Source organism: Strigops habroptila, chromosome 4 (genome assembly GCF_004027225.2).
Source record: "Strigops habroptila isolate Jane chromosome 4, bStrHab1.2.pri, whole genome shotgun sequence".
NCBI lineage: Eukaryota > Metazoa > Chordata > Aves > Psittaciformes > Psittacidae > Strigops > Strigops habroptila.
The window spans coordinates 49,307,998-49,330,817 of record NC_046358.1 but is presented as its reverse complement, the minus strand read 5'-3'; the positions used below and the strand labels follow the sequence as shown (position 1 = coordinate 49,330,817).

Below are 22,820 nucleotides of genomic sequence, written 5' to 3'. Positions count from 1 at the left end.
TGAGGAGTGAAGATAAGCAGACTTGCCTCATCATCGATTATAAGTGTATACACAGACTATCATCGGCACTCAGCTGACATGATAAATTGATCATGCATCAAAGGCCTAAATTTTAACTAGAGACATATAAAATACACTATGATATAAAGGCTGATGTATAGTATTAAACTAACATTATTGTTGTTAGTCCAAGATGCCACTTTGGTACAAGACAAATTCCAAGTTTGGGGGTTTTGTCTTTTCATATGACCATCATACAGTGACATGAAAATGAGGGTATTTCCTCATAAGATGATTATGATTAGCAAAGCTGGTGATTGACTCTGCAATTTAAAGAACGCTTTTCAGTGAACAGAATAATACAGATTGCCACCAGGTCCAACTCCCTGCTCAAAGCAGGACCAGCTTAGATTCAAAATGGAAAACTGGATGCAAAAGAAAGACTGGCAGAAAGAAAGAAGAAAAGGCATGAGAAATTAATGAAGGAGCGAGGGTGAAAGAATACAGAATAGCATTGCGTCATTCTGAATTCTCATCATGATACCATAAAGACTTCACTGATCACAACTGCTGTTAAAAAGATACAGAGCGTAGGCAGGGGAATAGATGATGGTGGTGAAACAGCCAGGTTAATGTTACAACAGAAAAAGAAAAAAAAAAAAAGAATTCAAAGAGGCAGAGAAAGGAGAGCTTTGAACCAGCCTTTATTTTACCCCATAGGTAAACTCTGAATGCAGGAGCATGTCTGGTAATAATTCCTACTTGCCAGCTAGTGCCTACACCTGTCTAAACCTATGGCTGACATCAGATAAACTCTCTTCTAAATGGGTGATAAGGGAAAGGAATCTCAGAAAGTCAACATCAAGGAATTCCACATCACACATTTTCCATTGCCTTCTCCCACTTCATTGCTCCTGCTTACTCTGAAAGGGAATGTGCCTACATCTCTGGAATGACTGTCCATCCAGCATCTCTTCTAAAAAAGCAAAGGCAAGGTATTGCAGCATCTGATACCCTACCAGCCCTGTTATACTTTCTCTGTAGAAGTAAAAACAAATATTATAGTAAAAGCAAATATTTCATTAATAGAAGCTTCCTAATAATTTGCTGAAGCAGGGAAAAATGAAAACTGACCTACAGCTGAGATAGAGTCCTGCCTGCACCTTGTCCATGGAACAAACCAAAATAGCAACACAAAAGGAATGAAAACCTCTGTATGTCATTGAAAGATACAAGGATACTAAAGTGGTCAAGCTGTATTGCACACCGAAATTCATCAAGGATCAAGATTATTCTTTTACTAAAAGACTGTCACTTAAGAATCATTGAAATGTTCCAAGCTGGACTTATATTTTGGCCAAAGCCTTCACTTCTAATGACATATTTGTCCCCAGGCTGCTGAAATGGACACTTTATAGTGTCTGTCTCATAAGGATGCTTCTGTTTATGATATTTGATGTTTCCTGATGTCCTCCCCCCAGCTACTCTAAACCAGATTTAGTTCGCTGGCCTGAGTAGCAGCAGAACGGTGCTGCTATTAAGTGAGATTTGGTGAATGTTTCTGCTAACACCATTTTCATGTAAAGCTCTGAGAGCGAGGTTGAGAAAAGCGAGTGCAACTTTTCTCTTCATTCTGGTTAGTAAGATACAAGGCACCAGGCACTGTGGGTTACTTGGTACACTTCAGCTTAAACAGAGGGTTTGCCATCTGTTCTGCCCTCTAATTCCAAAACACAAACCAAATATAACTGACTATTGGATCATAAAAAGTAAGCTATAGGAGATTTAAATTCACAGGGAAAGCTCTTTACTTAATGCAGAAAGCATCTGCGAGTTTTTTCTTCTATCATCTTTCAGGCAATAATCTAGGGAAAATGAAGGGGAGTCCTTGTCCAGGACCCTGCTAAACATGTTTCTGGCAAACCTCGAAGAGTACCCAGAGAGCGGGGGCTTCCGCTTAGGAAAAATACGTTGCAAGGCAACTTCTGCACCAGTTTACTTAGGCATGCAGAAGTAGAAGGTATTACTATAATAAAGTGGGTAACACAGCCATAAGAATCTAAGGGTGTAAGAAAAAAACCCCAGCCTTTATTACAGTGATTGATAAAGTTGGCCAAAAAAAAAAATAATCAAAACCTCCACAGATTACTTTTTGACTATGCAACTTCTTCATCAGGGACTTACATGAAAAAAAGGCTTGTTCATTTTTTCTCCACCTATATCAGATTATAAGACTACAGTATTTCAGTTTGTTTGTTGAGTGACAGAGCCTCACTGTAATGGGAACACAGATAAAAGGAACGGCTGAAGACATTTCTGGAATCACTTTTGTGGAAGAGCGAACAAGGAGTTTTATTTAGCCTGTTGTGGCTACAGGCAGTTTTGCCACCTCGGGGTGTCTGTACTGCAAAATTTTGGAGACCCTTTGCAACACTCCTGTGCACTCTGACATGCAGTTTCATTACAGACTGAGATGTGATAAGGACTGGCAGCTGCCACAGGAAAGTGGCCCTTGCATTCCCCCCGTGCAACCAGGCAGCAAATAGCACCACAGGAGCATCATGACAACATGGGCTGCTGCACAGGACTCACAGTCCTTGCATGACCTGGAATTTCACAGACATGCAGCATTTTGCTTGATCAGTGGCTCCTTGCCTTACCAGATGAATGTGCCTAACTGCTATTTCCTGAATAGGCACGTAACAGTGATATTTAATGAAGGTGGAGATGTGGGAAAGGAAGAGGCAAGCATAAGGAACTGTTTTTGGATTTTGCAGACTCAAACATAACTATTGCTTTAATGCATTTTAATGCATCTTTCACTATAACTGAGCACATTTAATGAAACCATATCTGATGATAGCAGGTAAAGTTTGAAAATAAAAGCCTGCACAGACAAGTGCCTGCGTAGACAAGCTCTCTTACATACAAGGAACAGTACATCAATCACAACCCCCACTACAAATCCAGGCACACTGATCAAGCTAAACACTATGTGCTAATCAGAACCACTGTGGACAATCTTCCCTGACCTGATTCTCATGTGCACCTGGATTTAGACTCCAGATACATGGGGTTCATGTCAAATCAGGTCCGATTAGTTTGAAGGTGAGGAACGTAGCAATTGATTATACCAACTGAAGGTATCTGCCAGATAACTCCATCACTAGTTCCTGTGTATTCCAGCAAAACAGGAGTTCATTGAAGGGTTGATAAAACTCCTCCTAGCATAGGCAAGTGCTCACTTTTAAGGGCCAAGTTGGTAAGATATTTGAATGGGTTTATGGGTAGAGTGTCCTGTTTACCAACACGTTCTCTACTGCGCAACGTTAAAGAAAAGATTATTTCTAAAATTCTGAGCCAGTAATCAAGAGATAACTGAAGACAAGGACAGGATACACAGGAGTGAACTACCGGGAAAACAGACCAAAATGTAAGAGGTACATTTTGGTTACCTTCAGGTATTTAGGGGTCTTGAATTAAAAAACAAACAAGGGGGGGAGAGCATGGTGGGTGAACAGGGCGGGGGGAAGAGAGACAAGCCCAGAAATAGAAGCAATAAGGGCCTCTATACCAATAAGAGAACCTCAAGTGCTAAAACAGATGAGTTGGAACACTTGCCAGTAAAAGAAGGCTTTGACAAAAGCAGCACTTCCTGAGCACAGCAGAGCCACAAAAATCAATGAGACGCCATTCAGGCAGGATAGATTAGGTCATAACCACTGGGAAGGTTACGCTACTGAAAGATCCCTGTAACCTATCGAAATAACATTATTGACTGAACAGAGGGAACTGTATCTTCAAAACTACAGAGCTACAAAGTCTCCAAGCTATAGGAATACATGTCCTCAAGAAAAAATACTATCTTAACCTCCAGAGCTGGCACAAATTGCCAACAAAATACTGATCTTACTGGAGTCCGCAGAGTTTCTCACTCTGGTTCCAACAGAACTGAAACACTGCTCTGGGCTTTATGTATATGGACTTAACATTCCCAGACAAGACAACCAAAAATGATTCGGAATAATTGCCCAGTTTAGATTTTCTGCACTTTTTCCTGAGGTGTCTGACACGTGTTTTGGATTAGACAATGCTTTTTTGATCAACTGCAGTAATGCTTGTGTGATGAAAAATGAATGCAAAATAAACAAAATTAAAAAGGCTGAGGGTATAGCTGATTTGGATTCATCATCCTAAAATGTTGCCATAAACTTATCCAAAGGAAATACTTAAATTTACTCCTGCAGAGAAAGATAAAGGAGACATTCAGATGGGTGACCACTTCTGCAAAGGCAAAGTCTGTAGCAAACCTTCTTTAGGATCTTTTCCCTAAAGAAGGTAAGGAGAAGTTGAAGTCAATAGGGAAAATGCTGGGTAAAAGACACAGAATCAAGGCAATTTGGAGCAGTGAGCAGGCATCTGAGCAGACTGCGTTAGTAGCACTTGCTCTGCTCAAAGATCTGCTGAGAGGAAATCACTGTGCAGGCAAGAGCCGTGATAAGTACTGTTGATGAAAGGTTTGGAAATGATAAATAAGAATTCACATTTGTGAACGATACATGCAAATCGCCAGACAGGTCCTCAGTGTTCTTGTCCTCCCCCACTGACTTCACACATATTTTTGTCCAGGCATGAGTTTCTTCAGGCAGTGAGTGATGGCAAAAGGGTCTGGTTCCAGCAGCCCTAGCTAGTAACATAATTTCTCCGTACTCAGTAGTTGCACCATATGTGCAACTAGAAGAGCATGGTTTGGTATCACAGTCCTTTCCACAGCACTTCCACCCAGACATGACATCACTAAAAGCAGCAGGAATAACCCTTCACAGGAACTGTGGCATGTTTTAACCTCTTGAAGACAAGACAGATGCCTTTCACAATTGAGTCACCCCTACTTTCTAAAGATTATACAAACCACATAGGAGGGGGGATGGAAGCAGACCCAGGCTCATCACCAACCACTTGACTTGCAGGGGAAGAAAAAAAAAAAAAAAGCACCTTGCAGTTTATTAGCATCAAATGCTGTCAAAAAGATCAAAATTAAGCAAATACAACAGTGCTGCTGCCTCTCTCTCTCTGTCTCCGGTATGCTGTTTAACAGGCACGTGCTCCTTTGAAACATTCAATTTGAAGCGAGGGCAATAAGAGCAGAGGTTTCCAAATTTATGCTATATTTTAACATGGTTTCTGTAAAGCTGCTTTCACATTTTACGACTTTGGTCAAATAACTCATAAGTAAACATTTTTAATAGCTTATTCAGCTCTGCCTGATACCAGAAATACATTCTCCCAGTTGTATGATCCTTCTGTCAGGCTTACAGGTAGTAGATTAGAAAGAACTGTTGAAAACTTAGGATCAAAGGTAATTAAAGAAGACTGCCATGTATAAACAATACCTAGATCTCTGCACAAACCCTCTGCAGTGTCAAGGGCAACTACAAATTCAAGCGAGTAATCCAACTTCCTGCTTAATTAATAACATTTTCAAAAAAAGCAGACAGCAAGCTTAAGGCTCCCTGGAAGAGTGCACCTACCAATTACAGAGACAAACAACCAGGACAGAGTGGAAGACTTAAGAGACAGCTCATTAATAACATTTCCTTGGTGATAAAACCCTCTTGGGGATACACAGGTCCCCTGGTTGAATGGCCCCAGGTACCTCTTCTGAAGACAGTAACATGTATATAAATGAAGTAAGAAAAAAATAAAACCAGAAAATCCCTGTCAACACTATCTACACAATTGCAACATTCATCTAAAGAACGAGCCCACCAGTGTGTATGTGTGTGGACAGCTTCAGAGACAGAGTAAATTGCCAACAGAGACTGAAGAGTAAAAACTGAGGCTGAAAACAGGAAAGTCCCACAGCAGTGATTTGTGGAAGCGTATATGGATGCCTGCCAGCCCAGCAACACCTGCAGATGCGTCAAAAAGTGGCATTTCTGCATTTTAGGTAATTTTGTAAAATTGCAGATCTATTCTCTCAGATTATAAAAGTTATTCAGATTATTCAAGACAAAGGAAGCCCAAACCTTCTGAAACTGTTTTATTTTGGGGTTTTTTTAAGCAAAGCCTATTTTCTAGTTTTTGAAAACCAATCCAAATATGTGGTGCAGGAGCAGAAAACTAAACGCAATCTGCTAAAAGGTTATCCCAGTATTGCAAGAAAACTTGCCCTGAGCCCTGAGCCTTGCTGTGCTATTCTCAGGGCTTTGCTCACTTGGAAAATGGGACTTGATCGGACAGCTACAAGCAGAGCATCTAAGACTACTGAAATTACTTCAGCCTTCTGCCTTTCACATAGATCCTGAATTATATGACACCAAACACGACATGGTAAACACTTCTACTCAGTCTTGACATTTGCTAAGAGAACCACATGAGTCTGGAGTGAGAGGTGAGGACTTTCTTTCTCGGATCCATGTCACAGACGCCTTGCTCAAGAGCAAAGTGCCTGCTGTCTTCCACAGGCAGAAGTAGCAGGCACATATTGAAAGAAATTGTAACTGACTGAAGCGTCTGATGTAAGAGAATTGGAATAAAACTTCAAAGGACCTAAAACATGTTGAGCTGTAATGGAGATTCAACAGGACACGGATATTTAAATCATATTAGTCCTTTTGAACACAGCAGGCTTGAAATTGTCACTATCATTAGATCTCCCTGGTACACATAACTCAGTCATTCCCAATCACAGAAATTACATAGTAATTAATGATCAAGTAGTGGAAACTTCTTGAAGAAATTAAGAAACACACAGGCTCTTCAAACATCCTCTTTTTTCCTTCCTCCTACCTCATGTATGTAACTATACACTCTAAATGCATAGACTCAAAGCACAACTCTTGTGGAAGCTGGAATTCCTTCACTTGCAGCTATAACATCTGACAATGTTTGTTCTCTTCTGGCACACCTATTAACCACCTAATAGCCTGGAACAGCTGCTATTAGATAATGGGGATTGTAAGGAGACATTGTTTTCCAAAAGACTAAAACTTCTGCTCTGCTGAATATTTTCACATTTTATATATGAGAAAATTTTAAGAATCATGTTTTTAAGTAAATTAAGAAAATCTTACAAGTAAAATAATTCTAAAATATTACTGTATTTCCTTTTTATTTAATCCCCCTTCAACTTTTTTAAAAGCAATGACTGTACCAGACAACACAATTTTAGTTTCATACATAATGACATGCAGTTAAGCTATCTGCCACAAGCTAAATGCCTCTTCAGCAAGGGAGATGAGCATCAGGTCCTGCAGCACAAGCAAATGTGGTGGTGGTGGCTGTGCAAAGCCCTAGACTGAGTTCACCATATTGATTTTAAAGCAGCTATAATAGAAACAAGGATTTTTGATGAAATTGCTCAAGTGGTTTTCTGAGAACAAAAGTATTTATTTCCATGTCTTGGATATTGTTTTTAATTGGCTAGAAGAGTGGCATTTCTAATCTTTTCAGGCTTCCCCAGTAATGTTAGAGATACTCTTCTATTTTATCAAAAAGAGTACCAAACATAGTTCCACAGTAAGTAAATAGCCTGGTTTGTGAATTCCTAACAGGTCTACTGCTAAAAAAGTCTCCTGCGATTTTCTATTCCATGATCTATGGATCTTGGTAAAGTAATTACTTTATACTGTGTCCCTCTTATATACACAGTGTCACTTCCAACTCCCATTTCTTATCTTGTACTATTTATTTCAAGGAAATTGGTATTATTTGCCTCTAATATCCCTAAATATTCATTTAACTTGATGTATATTCCCCTTCCCCCCCCCCCCCGCCCGAACAAAATATGCCTGACCAATATATACACCTACTGTTCTGGTGTAATCATTATAACATTCAAATCCGATAGATCTTTTAAGTCCTGCAGCTGTCACTTGTTATTCCAAATTCTATGTGAAATAAGATCCTGTTAGCCAAAATTGAATGCTGACTCACAAAAACTCAGTTATCTTACTCTCTCATACACAACTCAGTTATCTTACTCTCTCATACACATGCACAAACACAACGATGAAACCATTCAGATAAAACATCTTTTCATTCCACACAAAACAAGAGTACGTCTGGGGTGAACATCCAACTACTGTTTCCTATAGCTCTTCAATTTTTGTTAAGCATCTGCTTTTCTAGCTGAGGACAAAGCAGCAGCACTAAATTGTCACAACAAAGTTCTTGTAAACTTTTTGGAAGGCTCTGGAGATCTTGGAACATGCATCTAAAACTTTGGCAACCTTGTAAAAGCTTCTTACAGTGTCTTTTATAAAGCCCAGCTTTACCTCATGAATCCTACTTCCTTGTATACTAGAAAATAGCATCATTCCATGATAGACACAAATACCAGCACACACCACTATATTCCCATGAAAACCTCTTAGTGCAAATGCCAACAGTAATGTTAGTGCCAAAATGAGTGAGGTTGCACTTGGTCCTGCACTTGCAATACCACAGGGAGGCAGTTTTCTTCCTGCCATTGCCTGTGTGGACCTACCAGTATCAATCGGCACCAGCCTGAAAGCCACAACACATACACCACCTTCCACAGCAATGGCACAGGTTTCCACCCGGTCCCACTGCTTCCCTGGAGGCTGGGGCAGAGCTGAGGCTGTATAGGTGTCCCAGAGACACTTTAGCAATGCTTGTGTCCCTGCTGCCCCATGACAACCCCTGCAGTAGAAACTATAAGGCATCTGTGCCTGTGGCTCAGGAGCTACAGGCTACACGGTCCAGTGCAGCACAGTGACAGGCTTTTAAGCACCATCTGAGCCCTCTGGCACTGTCTGCCCTGTCTTCTGCAGCAGAAGCCACATAACTTTGCAGCAGAGTCCATGGGTAGCTGAGGCTTAAAGGTTTGCATCTAATTAACACACCACAGCTATTGGGAAACCAACTGTGCCCTTGCAGCTTGCCTGCTTTACGAGTGCTCTTTAGAAAGAATGGGCAAAGCTTTTGGCAGTAGAGGCAAAAGCCTAATCTGGGAACAGAACAAAGCAGGGTGTAGCTGCAGAGACAAAACCAAAATCAAACTAAAACTACTGCGTGCAGCACTGGATCTGTGAGTATGTAGTCAGAAAAAGGGTTAAATTGGACTGATGTTTGAGGAAAATGGACCTGTTTGGTAATTCACTGGAAGATTTGACATCTCCATTGAGCAACTGAAACAGTACATAATAGCTAATGATATCTGTGATGAGAAAAAGATGGCTGTTTTACTGAGCATAATGGGGACTAAAGCCTATAACTTGCTGTGCAACCTAACACCTCCTATTATACCAGCAGACAGTAAACCATGTGCCAAGACTGTGTGAATCTACAGAGTCCCCAGCCCACAGACACTCTGTGGACACAGACTATTTTCACTTTCACAGACATGATGAAAGAGGGGTGGGGGGTGGAGGGGTGGAAACCCAAACCTCAACATGTGGCTGGGATAAAAAAAAACCCAAAACAACAGAGTATTGCCAGTTAGGACAAAACGAGATGATGCACAAAGAGGATTAACTCACAAGCAGTAAGCAAATGGAAGCAATCCAAAACCAGGTATTGATGGGATGAAAAGTGACTCTTAAGTATCAATGTCCGGCTCAGCTCTCACCAGCAGGATGGAGCATTTGTGCAGCAACTTGGCCACATCATGGAGGGCAAATGCATATGCTGCACCAAATGGTATACAGTACAACACCCCTTATTGCTTTCAACTTTCATTTTCTTTCTTCTCCTTAGTAACTTTTCATCCTACATATATGCCAGAGAGTTGTAATATCATCGCTGCAATATGCCCACCCTCACATGCATGCTTATTGAACAAAAGCATGCCAGGGAGAAAATGATAGGAGGGTGTGCTTGTGGTGTCACAAACAATTTAATAAATGAGCCCTGGGTCAAAGGCAACTCTCGCCGGGACTGTGAAAAATGGTTGTTTATAGATATTGTAAAACCCTCATGAAATAAAAAGAAAACCATGTTCTTTCAGAAACAGAGAGTGACATGAAAAAATAAAACCAGTTTGAAGGAGAACATGCCACAGAATTTATGACTTCTTAGTTAGGCAGTTCCATTTGAAGTCCATGGAAAATAGGGTGGACCCTGTTACTGCCTCCAAGTGCTCAGCACAGGGGACAACGAAGTATTATATATATACAATACTCCAGCTAGTAGGGGTGAGATTTAAAATGAAGGGCATTCTGCTGCTTTCATAATTTCACATCAGAATTATCAAGTTACTAAAATGGATTAGGTTGCAAAAGGGAGGGCTCCTAACATATGCACAGGAAAATCCACACTGCTATTACAGAGAAGGTGACATGTAACTGTAAGCAGCTTGTGCTAAAAATACTAAGCTGGGAATTGAATGGGTTGGATATTATTCTGGGGAGAGAAATTTCAACTGCAGTGACAAAGCATGAACTAAGCTCCAGCCTGAAAACAATAACTCACTGCAACTTTGCAGCACAGCAAGTAGAATCTTAAAGGAAGATACCAGCAGATAAGAAAGCAAACATAAACAAAACCTGTGCTTGAAGGAGGACCAGTTCCTTCATTTTGAAAAGCCTATGGAATATTTCCTGAGAAATGAAGGTAGAGAGAAATTCAGTACTGAGAAAATGCCAGAATTTCATCTAAGGTTTTACTAGGGTAATGAAACATCCGTTTAGTGTCAGAGTGGAAAAAAATGGGACTGTCCAGTCTGTGTTTTTCCAGGATTACAATCTAACCAGTATAATAAGTGGAGACATGCAGTCTCCTCAGGAACAGGACATTTTTCTCAGTGATTGTTAGTTGATTTTTCTCCAAGAATTATCTACCTAAAACCTATTTACAAGTGGAAATTGGAGAATGAGAAGGGATACATGTTGCAACTAACACACAAGAGCATACTCAAGATCACAGACTGATGGGAGTATGGTAAAAAAATTTCAAGTCCTGAGTGAATTTACTTGAAGAATACCTGGAAGTTGTCATAAATTACACAAAGGATTTTAATAATGCTTTTTTCATATAAATAGATCCTAACTTGCTATACTGCTTCTTTGCCTTCAAGGCCTTTTGTTTTCAAGTTTGCCTCCTTTTTTTGTGCTAGACTGTTATCGCTGCACAGTTTGGGGCCTGCAAATATCAGAAAAGTGCTGGTTCACTATGAAAGTGGAAGAGTCTTGTGGTTGGTGTTCATGGAGAGACCCATGACAAAACAGTATCTGTCTTTTCATGCCCAAAGATGCCTCAGTGTATCCTTTAGTAGTGGCAGCATGTATATATGGGCTGCATTAGACCATTTTTGGGTTTTTTAGTTTGCAAAGTCATTCTAAAACAACCAAGTATTCTGCATGGATAAAGCAAGTACAGAGCAGATGGTGGATGTGTTAAAAACTCTGGCCTTCAAGGATGGGAGCTCGTAACAGATTGCAAGTGGCTGTGTAACAAAATTCACGTCCAGGGTTCCAGTTGTTCTGTTGAAGAAAACAGTATCAAATGTGTCACCTCAGCTCCTTCTTATCCTGCCACAAATGGATTAGTGAAAAGATTTATTCAGACATGAGTAAACAATTTGTGCTATAACCCTGGGTAAATGTCACTTACAAAACAAGAGTACAAATGTTCAACTGGTCAATATGAAGGCAGTTCATTTACAAACATTTACAAACTTGACAGGAGCAATGTGGCATATAGGATATAACTTAAGGTCAATTTGTAGAGGAACTTTAGAAAGAAGTAATGTAATAACATAGCCATGAATAACCACATCTAAAATTATGTGTGTGTGTGTGTGTATTAAAAATTGTTACTGAAATACAACCAAGATATTTTTTTGAATCCTTAAATGAGGTACAGGACAAACTGGAGCTGTGTTTTATGTTTTATGGAAGAGCCATAAGTCCATCTTACCCAGTACCTATCTTCCTAATAGTCAATGGTGAATACTGAGGGAATAAAGAACATCAGCAACGTCACAGAAATGCTCTATAGTAAGATGACCTAGAGAAAAATCCAGATGCTCAACAGAACCAAACACGCTCTTGTATGATGCTTCCCAAGGAGACTTGTACCCTTGCTGCTACTACAGGTGACTCCCGGGTTGTCACAGAAACTGTGACAAGACCAGAAATTTCAGGTACCACTAGTGGGAGGCCACAGCATGGGAGGGGAAAACCCTTCAGAAGGCTTGAAGCCCAAGAGGTTGTTTCTTATAGAGGAAGCCAGCACATGAACCTTTCCAAGCATAGCAGCACAAAGAGGTACCTGGTCTTGATGCTCGTAAAGAAGTGAATGAACATATTTACTGAGAATCTAGCTCCTTCTCTCTGCTCTGCCTTCTAAATAATGTGTAGACAGCAAGGGCAAAACAACTGGCAATTAAAGAATGAAGGAGGAGGTATAAAACAAGCTGGAGCTACTATCTAATTTTGCCCAGCGGCTGCTGGCCGCTATCTTTCCTTAGATTAAGCTCTCACCCCTCTATTCTGCTCCTGGAGGGTGCACTTTGCTCACAGCTCAGATGGTAGTGCTTCCTCATGCTGTTACACAGCTGTAGCCTACAGTCACCGAGCAACAACAAAATTTCATTTCCTACAGCCAACATTTGCCTTCCCCCTTTACTCAGCTCCATTCTGCCGCTTCGGGTCCAATGCTGTCCGACAGCAGCACAGAGAGAGCATCACTGCTCCTAAGTCTTGTAGGCTAAAAAAAATAGCTGTCAGCATGTTATACCAGCAAAGCCCCTACTGGAGGAACAACTAATAGTAGCAAGAAAGCATGTTTAGCCATTACAGTCTACACCAGTCCTTCGACCAAAACAAGCTTTCTTGGCACAAGCATAGTTTTGCTGGTGTAACTGCAGTTTACATGACAGCTTTGTAATCCCACCATAGGCGTGCCACATAGGCTTTTTTTTAAGTCAGTGAGATTTTTGCTCCTAAGTGCTAAGCTTGTTTTAAATAACAGACTGAAGCTGTTTAATTCCAAGTATTATAACCTGTGCTGGCTGTTTGATCATTAAAGTTGGTCATTGTGCTTTGACAAAGAAAAGTCACAGAGGGAAAAAGAAAGTGAACTTCACATGGAAATACAAAGCACCAAGAGACGTTTATATGAAAACCAGGTGGTTGGCTGGGTTTCCCTTCCTCACAGTAGTTTTCCTTGTTCTCAAAGTCTGAAACTAAACCTTGTTAGGCACAGGTAGAAGACGCCTGTCTGTTTGAATGGAGTGGGAGCAGATACTTGGTAGCTTTACCTACAAAGCATCTAGCAATGGCTACAAGTGGAAGGCAAGAAAGTTTACTGTAAGTTATATCCAGAGGCCTCTACATTATCAAAGTCCCCACCAGCAGAGCCAGGAATGATATGCAGAAAAAAGTTCCTCCCTAAACACCTCATGTAAAGAAATGTGTTAGCGTGGTGTGCTGGAGGAGGAAAAGCCAGCACAGATTAATCACTATACGCAGTGAACATGTGTACTAAACAAAATCAGCACTAGTAAATCACTATCATTGCGTGGCCATCAGATGCAGTGTTTACAGGCATCACAGCAGATGATTTACAAAATACAGAGTATACAAAATACAGCTGCAGGGCAAAGGGAAGCTTCAATAACCAGGATTTTCCTGTAGAGGATGGTCTGGGATGAGAACATGCAGATGCTTGTGGGAAGAGCAGATAATCAAGTCTGGCATAACATGCAGAGCAGAAAAAAAAGAGTAGACAAAGTAATAATATAATAAGCCAGTATGGATCACACCGATCTGGATTTAGAGCCACTCCTAAAGCATACAGCTCAGAGGGACTCCAAGAATAAGAAGACAGAGCAATAGTTGCTGCTGCACTATTTTGAAACTACTTGAGAACAGACAAAGGTATCCTAGCCAAGGAAAGAATAAAAAGGGCTATATGAGCAATCCAGAAAAGCAAGCAGAGAAAACAACCAAAAAAAACCCCAACAAAACATCCAAAAGTCTTGAAAGTCTGTGTATAAAAACTTCCAAGACCTAGTCATTCTGCTCCTTTGCCCTTGTACATCAACCTTCCATCTCATTCAAACTACTATTTCAAATGCATGGCATCTTTAGAACGAGCCTCAGTTGAATCATGTTAAATTATAAGGCTCTGCATGCATTCACACTTGAGGCAGGTTGGGAGGGTTTTTTGCAGGGTGTTAGTTTTTCTGTTGAAGACAGATTTGAGATGCGTTACAGTATGACAGTCTAATTACAGACTGCAATTTCAATTTCATTTACTCCTGTTGCATCTTGTGATGGTTTAAGATTTCCTGGAGAAACAATTACAGGACGGTACTAAGAAATACAATTTACTGTCTCCAATCTGCATGAGTATGCAGAAGTCATTCCATCAGAGTCCACATTTCATTTTTGGCCTGGCAGTGCTCACTTTACACAGTAAATACCAGAGAGCATTGTCTTTCTATATTTTATATAGATACTGTATATTAGTCATATAGCTAGAAGTTATGTTCTAAATAAATAAATCACATGCAGTATTATTAGCTATCATGTTTGAAGCATGCTGGAGACAAACTGAGACAGGGATTTTATTCTTCTAGATATTCTATAGGTATAGACTTGCAAATGATCCCCTGGCCAAAAGGTTCATATTCTACAATAAAGGCCCAAAGGGGGTGAAACCGATCTAATAAACAGGCAGAGTGAACTGTGAGGTAACAGCATATTTTGTGGCAGTTACTCCGGCTTTGATCATAGTCCCCTTGATGAGAAATCATGTACAAGAAAAAAGCACTGGCTAGTCTTCAAAAATCTTCAAGCCAAGAAATAGAGGAGGAAGAGTAATGATGGAAATTATCTCATCTGCCTTTTGTCTTCCTCTGTATAGTTCAAAGTATTGGCTGCAACAGATTTAGTATCTGTCATTGTCCAGAAGAGAGAATAATGTTTGCAGCCATTTCACTCATTGCTTTAAAAAGGCCAGTTTCACAGAATCAAAAATGGTTTGCATTGGAAGGGATCTGAAGATCATCTAGTTCCAATGCCCCTGCCATGGGCAGGGATACCTCCCCTAGATCAGGTTGCTCAAGCCCCATCCAATCTGGCCTTGAACACTGCCAGAGACGGGGCAGCCACACCTTCTGCGGGCAACCCGTTCCAGTGCCTCACCACCCTCACAGGAAAGAACTTCTTCCTGATGCCTCATCTAAATCTACCCTCTGCCAGTTCAAAGCCATTTCCCCCTGTCCTATCCCTGCACGCCCTTGCAAAAACTCCCTCTCCAGATTTCTTGTCGGCCCCCTTTAAGTACTGGACACCTTCCTCAAAACTGGAACAATGCCACACCCTGTGGGTTTATCCACAGATGGGTTTCCTCAGGTTTTCTGTTCTACCAGTAAGTCGAATTAGGTACAGTGGATATACTTGACAGCAAACCTTATTAGGCAAGATGCTTAGTCCTTGCCAATACTCAAGGCCTAAAAGCATATCAATGTTAGCAAATCTACCTAAAGCAATGAAGCTACTCTTTGTCATGAGAAATGGAAGCAGAAACTGGCCCACAGTGAGCAATTTGAGGATGCTATCTATTATATAGTCAACTTTAAAGCAGTATTTTCTCTCTTGTATGAAAAGCCTTCTGAGCCTGGTTTCCTAAGGAAAAGAAGATCATGAAATTGTGTTGGTTGAGTATCCCACAAATAACTCCTGAGACCATTTGTCACTGTTAGCCTGATTTGACAGATATGCACCCTTTCAAAGTCATTAACTTCCTAAAGGTTTTCAGAAGGAATGCATTTAGGTAGCAAATGTAGCCCTTAGTAATGCCTTCACAGGGAGATGAGACTCCGGCATGATCCCCAACCCCTATTAGACATCAGAATCCACACAGGAAAGAGACTGTATGAATAATTCTGCTATGGGAAAAGCTCTAATTGGTGTCCATATAAATCAGACACCAGGTAATACAATCATATCTCTCACACTTGCTATCAGCCCTTGATAGTTCTGCTTCTCATGGAAATGCCATTTTTTGAAGTCTGTAATTCCCATATCAAATGACTCTCCTTTCTTTAAAAGCAATACTGCTTAAAAATACATCCCTGGAGAGCCTTCACAAAGTCAGAGGCAGAGATAAGATGCCAATCAGACTGAGCAGCTTCTTGAGGAGGTAAGTAACAAAGGAGAATCAGACATAGAGACAGAGAAAATTACATTCTGGGCTAAACTTCCCATGTTTTATTTACACAGAAGCAAAGTCCATATTGCTGTTTAATCAAATGTTTGTCTTAATTATTCACCTGTTACACATATGAAAATACACAGCCTGTCTTATTTCCAATCAAGCTATCTTCTCAGACCACCACCCAACTGGTAGACATGTGACTGTCTTCCCTGCAGAACAGTATGCAGCAGCTCCAACTTATAAGCTCAGCTCCACAGGATGTGTGGCAGCCCTTGGCCATCAGAGGAGAACATGCACAAATAACAATGATGAGATGGTGGGCCTGCCTTTAAAATGGCTTACTGCTCTATCGGTATTTTTTTTCCCACCAACTTAAGACTGCAGCCAAGCATAACTATAAAATGATTGCTGTCCTCAGCCACTAACAATCTATAGTTTCTTGCTGTTTTAGCCATCAATATCATTCAGCTGACTGACGGAGGATGCAGATGAAGGACAGGAATCAAATCCAACAAAATCAGCTACTTTCACAAAATTCCGCAGCTTTGGGAGTAAGCTCAGCTGCAGCTCTCCTCAAGCAAATAATGTCAGATGGTTGACATAGAAAGAAATGAACAGGCACACCTCTGCCTCTCTCACCAAATTTGGCCAGGATCATTCAAAGACCATTCAATGCCCCATGGTGCATTTGAGATCAAGCTGTCCCTTTTTCTGCACACCCAGTCTTCCAGATATTGCAAACATTTGCATAGTTCTTACAAGACACCTGTGCCACTGAAGTTGAAGTGCAAGGAAGGGAGATTATGCCAGTAATGAGGCATTTCTCATTTTCATTATTTCCCCTCCTTCTTTCTAATTACATCCAAATAATGAAGATTGACTGCTGGCAATATCACTAGTGCACCAGGTCAGCAGTACTCATTCAAGTAGAGATTCCCAAACTGTGGCCCACAAACCATCAACAGCAGCAAAACTGAGCAAGTGACAGAGAGGTGGCCCCTGGAATTGGATTAAATAGGTTCTTGGTTTTTGACATGCAGATCTTAATGCATTTGCTAGTACTACCTGCCACTTCCTTGGCTCTGTGTTTCCATACATTTAGATTTGCAGTTTGTGTCTCAGAGCCAAGATACATCATTCTCAGGGCTGTATCAGTTGGGAATTTTATAAGAACCAATTGGCGAAACAAAGCAAAGTGCCTTGCCCCATGTCTTTGGGCAGGAAGGTGGAAAGCAGAGCTCCAGCTGCTCATCCCAGCTCTAGTGTGTCTGGCAGGTGGCAACTCCCAGGTTTTCAAGTTCTAAGGGAATATTCCCCCTGGGTCTTTGGGAGCCTATCTACTGGAATTAGAGTCTTCACATACAATTTTGAAGACTTTGAATTCTTCATAGTGCATACTAATTTAGTATCTTTTAACAAAGGAAAGGAGACACATGCATAGAAATTATTAATGATAAGTTTGACAAATAATAAACCTCTTTGTCTCCTTTCATTTTGTTGCTGTCTCCTCTCTATAACTAGCCTTCTAACAACAGCATTTTTCAAATGCTGTGCTTTACCGAATTTCTCTACTGGTGAAAGCATTACCCAAAGAGTCAGATATAGGTATCCAGTTCTTTGATGAGCAAATTGCTACCAATCTAGAATCTCTGAAGGAAAGCAAGAGCCACTGGAAACACAAGTACAGTTCTGCACATTTTCTCTTTTGAGTCTTGGATGTTTGGGAGTTAGAAGTCAGAGAAAGTGGGAATGCTTTCATAAACCAAGTGGAATTAAGGAAATGCCTTTATTCTTTCTACGGCACTCTGTCAGCAAGGCAAGCAGAGCCTTGGATTTCAAGATTACAAGCACAGAGAGAGAATAGTTCATTTTACTGACTGACAGAAAGAAACTCTGGATGTTTGGAGGACAGAATGAAGAAAACAAATGTTCTTCCCTGGGTATTTCACAGTGAAATACAGATATTTCATTATGAAATGAAAATATTTTGCTTTTCAATCACCTGAGTTGATCTTTAGTCTCAAGGGTTCAGCAATTCAACAAAAGAAAATCGAAGTCCATAAAAATGAATGAAGTCAGGCAAGTATTATGTATCAGGTGACAAAAGTTATTTCGGGAGCTTACAAACCAGTGCAGTGACACAGTGATGGCTCCTCTGCATCTGGCAGTATTCCAGGAAATGGCCTCTGAATGGCAATTCCCACTGGAATGGCAGCACTACTGTCTAACAATGTTTTGCCCACATTTCAGTACCGTAATATGCCAGAGTAGTTGCAAATGCACCAAGGGCAATTTGCGCAGGACTCTTCAATGAGAAAAGAGTTATTCTAGGTCTATCAGATGTTTTTTTCCACATTAATAGCTGCTGGTCTGCTGTATCAATGGACTGATTCAGCATCAACTCTGACAAGGCACCTCAGCCTCTGTCGCTAGTGAAGGAGCTTTCTGTTCCCTTCAACCATCAGAAAGGGGAGGACAAATTTGCTCTGTTTTCACAGTTATATGACAGTTTTTAAAGATTTTACAGCATGAGTGCAGCATCTAATCCAATAAAGCTTGCCAGGAACATTTAAAATCAAGATCTCTGAGATTTTGTTTCTTATAAATTCACTAGACTTATAAGAAAAGGGTCTTTTCCTCAGAAATGCAATCCCACCAGAGTTGCACAAAGCTGAGGACTTTTTTTGCCACGCTGTGGGAAAGATAGTGGTAAGTACTGGGAAATAGGCTGTAGGGATACACAAAATGGGCTGGAGTTAATGAATAGGAACAGGAAGAAGAAAATGAAAATATGATATCTAAAGGAAATCAAAGCATTTGCTCAAAATACAGTAAAAAGTAGGAACAACTTATAATAGGCATTTAATTCATTTAATGCAATGACTGCTCTCAATACATGGAAATAACTGCAGGTATTATGTGGAGGTCAAAGCATGAAAGAAACAATTCTTCTTCCAGGCTATTGTCTGTCACTAATTAACTACGTAGAGAAGGGGTGGAGGGGAAGGTGGAGACAGCAAAACTTGTGAGCATGTATGCAAAGAGAAATCCTGTCTTCTTACAGGGATGCTTCTCCTTTAATTTCACAAAGTAAAACATGACAGATAACTGACAACAACTTGAAAAAACAAAACACCAGCAGCACCATCAACCTGTAATCATTCTAAGATTTTTAATCATTAGAAATGGATTTTTTTTTTCTGCCTTTACTAAAGATGGTCAGCTTAAGCCAGTACTTTTACTAATCATCTCTTTTTAGTTACTTTCTCCACTGTGGGACAGTGAAGAGCTGCATCTATTATAACTACATGCTGTGCAAACTTCATTTGGACATGATCATCATCAATCACTCCTGCTGCGCAGGTAGCATGTGAAAGGGAAACAAAACAGAAATTGTGCTGCAGTATTTGACACCACCCACTCCCCTCCTTGGATGCTTTAGTTCATGAAAAGCCCAGTCGGCATATGGTTATTTTCTCTTTTTGGGACCCCTTCTTTTCTCTCCCTCCAAGCATTTAAGAATAGCTTTGATGGTTTCAGAGGAAAGATAATGACCTTTCCTTCTCTCTCAAAGGATTAAGACTTTCCTACTGAAAAGCATGCCAAAGATTATTACTATGTGGCATCTTGCCTTTGCAAATACACACGCATTACTTGCAGCAGTACCTCTTCTTATCATATGCATACACTTCAGTGGAAGATGAATATTGTAAAAGGAATCAGAATGCAGTGAGTATCCTTTATGACAGTGTCACGCACAGCCCTGAAAAGAGCTATTAACACCAGCATCCTATTGCATTTCTCTAGCATACGCTTCAACTAGCTGTCAGTGTTATAATCTCAACTGAGGACAGCCAGTAGAGGCACAAGGCTAAAGTGAGCAAGAAAGATAGAGTTTGTCTTTTTCAGAAAGGTCTAGAGTAAGCTTTAACAAATATCAGACAATATTTAGGAATGCAGAAGCAACCAGAGTAAGAGTTGAAAGGCAGAACTGCAGCCTTACCAACACTCTTTCTACCAGCTAAGGGTATAAAGAAAACACCTTCCTTGTGCTTCATAGCTCTTGTTAGTGCCATGCCAGTTTATGCACTATTTATCACATCCTGACTCCTCAGTATGACTCAGGTCAGCAGAAGTTGCCTACACTTTGTGCTTTCTGGTGCACCAGCACTGCAGCATGCCAGGTTTTAAACAGCTGTACAGCAGCGCACACTAGAGAACAGCTCTTTCCGTCTCACTCAGCCCTCCATGTACCTCCAACAATTCATGAGAGCATGATCAGTAATACAGACATGGTAACATCCAACTGCAAACACCCCTCCCCTCCTTAAGTGCCAGGCCAGAAGCCATGCCACTTCCCAGCACTCCTTGTTTCCCCCAGCATGCTAATAAACCATTCCAGAAGAATAAGGCATTTAAAGGCACCTCCCAAGGACCATGCAACAGACCCTCCCACATACAAATCTGGATGGGAGACTTTGAACTAGGAATCACTTCCTCTCCTCCCCTAGCAATCATGCTACTCCCTCTTTCACAGGACAAGCAGCGCTTATACATGAAACACCCAGTGATCCTCTTTAGTCTCTGTCTACAGCCAACGCTCCATTTCATGGCAGTGAAATGTCCAACCACCCTGCTGTCAACAGCCACCTCATTTATTAAAAAGGTGATGCAGAGATGCACATCCATATGTCACATCATGGTGTCCTGCTGACACACACACACATATGCTTCATAGTGATGAGCAATGGATGTAAGCATGTGCTCAATTTTGAAACCATGGATGGTCTCAGTGATTTCTCTAAGACTATGCATGACTTTTGAGGCAAGCACATGCAAAAATGAAAGATCAGGGCAACAAAAGGAGCGTAAGGCTCTCATTGGAACAAAGTGATAAGGATATTCATGCAACTGGCCTCTAAAACACATTCTTTTGCCTTGTAGCAGTTTTGAAACACAACGGAAGGCCAGGAAAAGGTGAACGAAACCCTCAGTAGGTTGTCCACACAATTTACAAGGCCACAGAAAGTGTAGCCTAGGCACCACTTTGTTCAACTTCCAAGTTTGAACTTCTAAGTTCAAAAGCAGCAACAAGTTTACCTTTCACTGCTTAGTAAGCAGACACAAACGCAACTGCCTCACAGCTTCAAACATGTACTCACCCAAAAGAGAAGGTTGAAGACAAACATTAGGTACTTGATACACTGCAGGCAGTTGTGAGCCATGCTGCACCTCTTCAGTTCTAGGAGAAAAATAAATGAGAGATCCAGGTAAAAGACAACGTACTTGTTTCCCTTGGGGGACGTGTACTTAGCCTTGGTGGCCTTAGGGCCTGGGTTTGTGTGGAATCCAAAGAAAGAGTTGCTGGCAGCCCCAAACTGGCCACCATACATGCTGCTGTAGCGACGAAAGGCGCCATTTGGGAAACTGTAATCCTTGCTGTCCAGGGACGGGCTCCTATGATAGGTCGACTCATCGGTGCTAGACCTGCGCATGGTGGCTTCAGCTTGTCCCGTCGCAACGGCTGCTCTGACAATCGCCGGATGTCAACGGTGTGGGTGAAAGGTTTGTGATTTTCTTTCCTCCTGCTTGCTATGAATCCCCTATTGCTTTGCACCAGCTGTTCTTTTGTCTGCCATCCTGTCAAGGAGTTACATGTGCTTTGCGGCAGCAAAGTTGGTGAACTGAAGTCTGCTTAGCCAGGAGTTAGGGAGCAGCGTGCTTCCACATGAGAAAGACTTCTGCGCAAGTAAACATTCCCTCTGGTGTCACAGTCGTCCCTCCCGGCCCACCCCACTACCAGAGAAGAAGAAAAAGAGAGAGAGAGATGCTGTACCCAAAGCAAAGAATTTTAAAAAAAGGAAGTGTGACCTCGCTTGGGTTGCAAATGCCATATAAAACCCCAGGCTCCACATGCCACACACAGACAAGAGAGTGCCGCTGCACAAGACTCGCGGGCAAGGGCAGCAATTATCCGAGAGGCCAGCAGCCCTCGTGGCCCTTTCCTCTTCGCCACATCGCTCTGCCCCAAGACGCTCGGCTCACTTTGAGGATGCCCGTAGCCCCTTCCCGCGGAGGAAGCCTGTGGCCAGCGAGCCGCGCAGCCCCATTCACAGCGCGGCCGCCACTCCCCCCCGGCCCCGCGCCAATCGCGCTTCCCGCCCGCCGCAGCGCCGCGCCCCGGCCCGGCCCCGCGCACCCTCCCCCGCCCGCCGCAGCCCCTCCGGCTCCCCCCATCTCCACCTTTGCGATAAGAAACCGCTCCTCGGCTCCGGGATGCGGCGAGCGCTGCCTCGGCGCAGGCGGGGACGGCGGAGGGAGCCCCCGGCCGTGTCCCTCCCCCCGCTCCGAAACTCTTAGCACGGAGCAACTGCGCGGAGATCGAGCCTGACTTGGCTTTAAAAGGGCTGCCGGGTACACGGGCAGTACTGCCGAAAGAAGCGGGAACAAGTAACTGTTGCAAAAATGTCTTACGCATAAGCCCTGGGGATGCTCTGGGGGAGCGGGGTTCAGGACAAGCCGTGCTTTCCCTGCCGGAAAGCTTCCTTGTTCTACTGCAGACCCACCACGAGGATACTCCTAACACACTTAGTCCCACGGAATCGTCACTCAGCAAAATGTACGGCCAGCTCGTTTTCTTCTCTAGCAGCCTATCTCCCCCTCTCGGGTAACCCACTGATTTACCC

General features: G+C 41.9%; 1 protein-coding gene across 6 annotated transcripts in view; it reads right to left on the bottom strand.

The window, feature by feature from the left end:
* The window catches only part of TSPAN4 (tetraspanin 4), a 456,092-nt gene that overhangs the window by 178,309 nt on the left and 254,963 nt on the right, over window positions 1–22,820 (bottom strand). For 4 of the 6 annotated variants that reach the window (XM_030482719.1, XM_030482720.1, XM_030482721.1 and 1 more), the window contains one exon: window positions 21,297–21,376. In XM_030482719.1, coding sequence (XP_030338579.1) covers window positions 21,297–21,359 — 63 coding nt within the window. In that variant the 5' untranslated portion in view covers window positions 21,360–21,376. Of the gene's footprint in view, window positions 1–21,296; window positions 22,236–22,377; window positions 22,396–22,820 lie in introns of those variants that run through there. The other 2 variants (XM_030482723.1, XM_030482718.1) reach the window with 2 other exon arrangements.